This window comes from Myotis brandtii, unplaced genomic scaffold (genome assembly GCF_000412655.1).
Source record: "Myotis brandtii unplaced genomic scaffold, ASM41265v1 scaffold635, whole genome shotgun sequence".
Lineage (NCBI taxonomy): Eukaryota > Metazoa > Chordata > Mammalia > Chiroptera > Vespertilionidae > Myotis > Myotis brandtii.
The window spans coordinates 404,733-410,053 of record NW_005370432.1 but is presented as its reverse complement, the minus strand read 5'-3'; the positions used below and the strand labels follow the sequence as shown (position 1 = coordinate 410,053).

The 5,321-nt window shown below is 39.5% G+C and overlaps 1 protein-coding gene across 2 annotated transcripts in view; it reads right to left on the bottom strand.

Moving 5' to 3' along the window:
* The window catches only part of OPHN1 (oligophrenin 1), a 479,266-nt gene that overhangs the window by 221,982 nt on the left and 251,963 nt on the right, over positions 1–5,321 (bottom strand). For both annotated transcript variants that reach the window (XM_005880381.2, XM_005880380.2), the window contains exon 12: positions 393–471. In XM_005880381.2, the coding sequence (XP_005880443.1) occupies positions 393–471 (79 nt within the window). The remainder of the gene's footprint in view (positions 1–392; positions 472–5,321) is intronic.

Sequence of the window (5,321 nt, the reverse complement as noted above, 5' to 3'; positions counted from 1 at the left end):
GGAGGAGAAGAAGGAGGAGAAGGAGGAGAAGAAGAAGAAGAAGAAGAAGAAGAAGAAGAAGAAGAAGAAGAAGAAGGAGGAGGAGGAGGAGGAGAAGGAGGAGAAGGAGGAGGGGAAGAAGGAGGGGAAGGAGGAGGAGAAGGAGGAGAAGAAAGAGGAGAAGAAGGAGGAGGAGGAGGAGGAGGAGGGAGGGAGGGAGAGAGAGAGAAATATCAATTTGTTGTTAACTTGCCTTACTTGTTAAACAAGAGATGGTGAATCAACAAAATTCCTTCTGGCTCTAAAAAATTTGAGTCAGATGGATCTATTACCCTTTACCTATCCTACCACTAGAGGGCACTCACACACTGGGCTATGCTGCAGAGGTATCACCAGTGTCTGAGGTAACTTACAGGCTCTTTCCCATCCATGGCCTCCATCCATAGCCTTCTATTAGCTTCTGAAAGGGCCTGTAGAGTGATGGTTCCTGGCCTAAGGAAAGAAAAATGAGAAGTTGAAAGCAAAAAACTCATCTAAGAGAATGGAGTCTTGTGATCTAAGGTCCCCCTCAGCCCTGGGAAGTGTCACACTGAGTAGGCACAGGCATACAGAACTCAAATTTTTCAAAGTCTGTTTTACTCAGAAAACAAGAGAATATTTAGAGAACAATAACTTTGGGAACCCTGAGGGAGGGGCTATCTTGGCTAGGGTTGGGCAAGAAAATAGGAGGGCAGATGCCAGGACACCTCACCATAATATACACTTAAATTGGCCCTATACTGTTTGAGCCAAACTGAGGCTCTCCCTGTCCTCTCAGAAGCCAGCCATTTGGTCTGAGCTATAGGGGTGAGCATGTTCATCCTGGGCACATTCATCTCAGAAAAGTGGCTTTGCTACTTCCACCACCTAGGATGCCCAGGAGAATTTCCAATTGGCACAACATGCACAGTGGCTAACTTAAGCAATCTTATGGCTAATAATAACTAAGAGTTACTAAATGCTCACTAGGTACCAGGTTCTGTTCTAAGCACTTTATAGGCATTAATTTATTTAATCTACCCAGGAAGCCCATAAAGCAGGTACTACAGAGGGTTTTTGTTTAAATCCTATTTTATAGAAGCAGTAACTGAGGAATAGAGAGGTTACCTAAGTTAACATATTGGGTAAGTATAGTAGACCATAATTTGAATTTAGTAATTCTGGCCTAGTAGCCATTTCTTCCTTAACCATTACACTATAAGGCCTCTTCATCATGGCAGAGGGCCTCAATACCAATTTTATTTTACTTACTTGCAGGCTACCTATACCCAGAGATATCCCAAGTTGTTATACTGTGTATTATCTTTTTCAACCTTCAAAAAACGAAACAAATTGGAAATTTGGGATTGACCATATTATTACAAGCATAAAGTTTCCTTGCATTCTTTACCTCGCTGTGCCATTATGAGAAGCTTGTTCCTCTCACTACTTGTATAAGATGAGACCTCTCTCAAGTCATGAAATGATAAGAACAATGATGAGAGACCTTGCAAAAGTCACTGGGCCTCTGTGGGCCTGTTTTATTATCCATAAGGTTGTTGAAACACACAAGTTGGGAGGTGCTTTCTAGTCCTGATATCATGGGATTCCTGTTCTACCTGCCCTTCCATCTCTTACTTCATTAAAGTACTCCTTAAAAAAGAACACTCTTAAATCATCTTTAAGCAAGAATCAATTGAAAACCAGGACGTGGCTTTGGATAGTGAATTCTTCACATCTACCATTCTCTTAGAAACACCCAACCTTTTGGATATATTTTATGGGGCTAGAAAGTCTAGAAATCTTTGTAAAAGCAGCTATGTAGCTGAATCCTGCAGCCAGAAAGAAGGAAAAGAAGAAAATGGACAACCGACAGAAAAGCAGAAACTGAGGACCAGATATGACATTAAAACCATTCTGAAACTGAGCTTCCCTAACTGGGAAATCCAAAAGCCAGTATGTGTCCTTGCTTCACTTTACAGAGAAGCTAAATAAACAAGTACTATTCAGGAAGCATTTAGAGATTTTTAAGTGCTACAGAAAGTCAAATTCAAAGAACAATACTGTTTAGGAATAGAATGACAAAGTAAAGAGTACTGACTTCTAGTCCAGGGTTTTCTATTCTGACCTAAGATAAATCCTTTGCCCTCCCTGAGGTCTCAGTGACCCATCTGGAACAAAAAGGCATACACAGAATATCTGCAGAAGAGTGTAGTAATTAAGAGTGTGAGCTTGGAAAGTAGAATGCCTGGATTTAGATCCTGGCTCTACCATTTTCCAGTTATATAATCTGACTTACTTACTTTCTATCTGTCTCCTTGTTTTCCTTTGTAAAATTGGGATAATAATACCCCCTACCTCATGTGACTGTGGTGAGGACTAAAGGACATTATCACTTAAAAGGCTAAGAACAGTGCTTGGCATATAGGAGGTATTCAGCAAATGTCAGCATTTGTGTTGCTGCTGCTGCTGCTGTTGTTATTGTTGTTTGTTGTTGTTGTTATTATTATCATTATTATTATTATTATAACTGCCATTCAAGCTCTGATGGGCTATGAGCTTGTGGCTTCAAATAAAAAGCTATCCTATATTCCTGAAATATATATATATATAAAAAGACTCAAAACCTCCTTTGCTCTGTACTGCACGGTGTCTGCTGCCTGCTGGGCAGCCCGATTTTGTTCCTTAGAGCAGAATGACTAGCCAGGAAAGACTTCACATCTCTCAGAAAACTCCACATGTGCAGAGGAACCTCAGCACCTGTTCAATGTTATCATTGACCCTCTATTTCACAGCACAGGTATTTTGCTTACAATACAGAATGGAATAAAGTTAAAAAGAACATAGGCTTTGGAGACCTACAGACCAGGGTGTGAGCTCAGCCTTGCTACTATGTGACTTTGATTTGAGATTAAATAAGAGAATGTTTTTTTAAAGTGCCCAATATGTGGTAACAAAAATTATAGACACATTGAAACTTTAACTCCTGGGTTCTAGTCTCAGAAATCCAGGGTATGAAAAAAATAGATTAAAAAATGAACACCAAATTTATTATCTACCATGAGTCATACATAGCACGAGGTGCAAGATACATATATATGAATTGTCCTCAGCTTCTAACCTCAGAGCCAAATTATTTGTAACTGCTTGGGTCCATGGGAATATTATCGGCAAATACTTAGCTCCCAATTTAGGCTAAAAAGGAAATTAGAATGAAACTAATGGCAGAAAATTTTTATTTATTTTAAGCACCTTCATGCTGTAAAGCCAGAAACAGTAAAGGTTCATGAAAGGAAAGCCATAGCCAAAAGTCATTTTTCCCTTCCTACTGGGCCAGTAGCTTTGGGGAACATGAGTGACAGAATCATGGTTACTAGTAACTATATTTACTATCACAGTCATCTTTGATTAGGACCATCCATTATTAACCCCCCAAAAATTATCTTGGTTCACACACAGAAATTTAAAATAGGGAAACTGTAGTAACTTATTCCCAGACCAAAAAAGCCCTGATCTCTTAGACTAATCTTTATGAATCCAGTCACTGAAAGTTTTGTTCATATAATATTATTGTAATTGAACCTCCAGGTTCCTTTGTAGTAATATGATCAGTTTGTTAAATTATATTCTATTACTCAGTACCTACTCCATAGAAGCAACAGACTGAAATAAAATATAGAAGCCTATTTATTCACTGAAATTTGGATCAATCTCCCACCTACATAACATGTGTTTATCCAAAGTAATTCCAAATGCTCTCATTTTAAAATTTAAAGGTTAAATTCCCCTCTTACAAAATGTCCTCAGGTCAGGAAAAAAAAAAGAGGGCACCAGAGAGAAACAAGTGAAACCAAGTCCAAAGTTTGTAAGCCTTGGCTGAAATCAGAAAGTTGATAATCAAACTATTTCCACTTTACATAAATATCTGCAAAGTAGGGAAAGTCTGTATGATGTTTGCACCAAGTGGAAGAAAATATTACTCCCCAGTACTACTATAACCCTCCATCGCATCTAGCTTCTATTAAAATGTCTTCCAGCCCCGTCAATATAGCTCAGTGATTGAGCATCGAGAAATTCACCGGAGGTCGCTGGTTTGATTCCTGGTCAGGGCACATGCCAAGAGGGGGACAGCCAATTGACTATTCTCTTTCATCATTGTTGTTTCTATCTCTCTCTCCCTCTCCCTTCCTCTCTCTAAAATCAATAAAAACATATATATTTTTAAAAATGACAGTTTATTCAAATTGTCTTTTATTGTATACTAGTAGCCCGGTGCACAAAAATTTGTGCACTCGGGGGGGGGGGGGGGGGGGTCCCCTCAGCCCGGCCTTTGCCCTCTTGAAGTCCAGGAGCCCTCGGGGGATGTCCAACTGATGGCTTAACATGTTAAACGCCAAGCCTGTTTTGTCTTCCTTTCCGTTTAGCCCATGGTATCCAATTTCACCAATATGCTGGTGGCTGGAGATCTATGTAAGGTTATGAAAAGACTGCATGTATATCTTCAGATATATTTCTTGTATGTATTTATTGCAATCTGTACTCTGTTTTCTTTTAGAAATGCTTTCTCTTCAGTCAGTTGTCTGTGGTTCGTGTTCCAGTGCAGTTTAAAATTTTTTTCTTTACCCATAACAGTGACAATGTCAGTAGAAGAAGCGTGTGAAAACGATTCAAGTGAAATTAGTTTCCCTAAAAAATGTCGTAGAGTCGTTCTTTTTTCATCATCAGAGGATGAGGATGAGGATTTTAAAGAATGGCATGATCCGAGAGGTAATCAACCAAGGATTATGCCTTTCACCTATCTGTCTGGCTTTAGGATTGAAGACTTGAATGTAAAGTCATGTGCAACAGTAGAGAATTCTTATGAACTGTTTGTGCCTAATGAATTGTTTGAGGATATCGCCAAACAAATGAACTTATATGCATCGCAAAAATTAGGGGTTGAAAACTCGCAGCATTTGTGTAAGTGGACTGTGACAAACAAAAATGAAAATGAAAAGATTTTTTGGGTTGATTCTATGGATGGGACTAGTTAGACTACCATCTTTATGTTTATACTGGTCCCATGATCCTGCATCTATGCAAACTTTCCCCCAAAAATAATGTCAAGAAATAGATTTGAGCCGAAACCGGTTTGGCTCAGTGGATAGAGCATTGGCCTGCGGACTGAAAGGTCCCAGGTTCGATTCCGGTCAAGGGCATGTACCTGGGTTGCGGGCACATCCCCAGTAGGAGATGTGCAGGAGGCAGCTGATCGATGTTTCTCTCTCATCGATGTTTCTAACTCTCTATCTCTCTCCCTTCCTCTCTGTAAAAAATCAATAAAA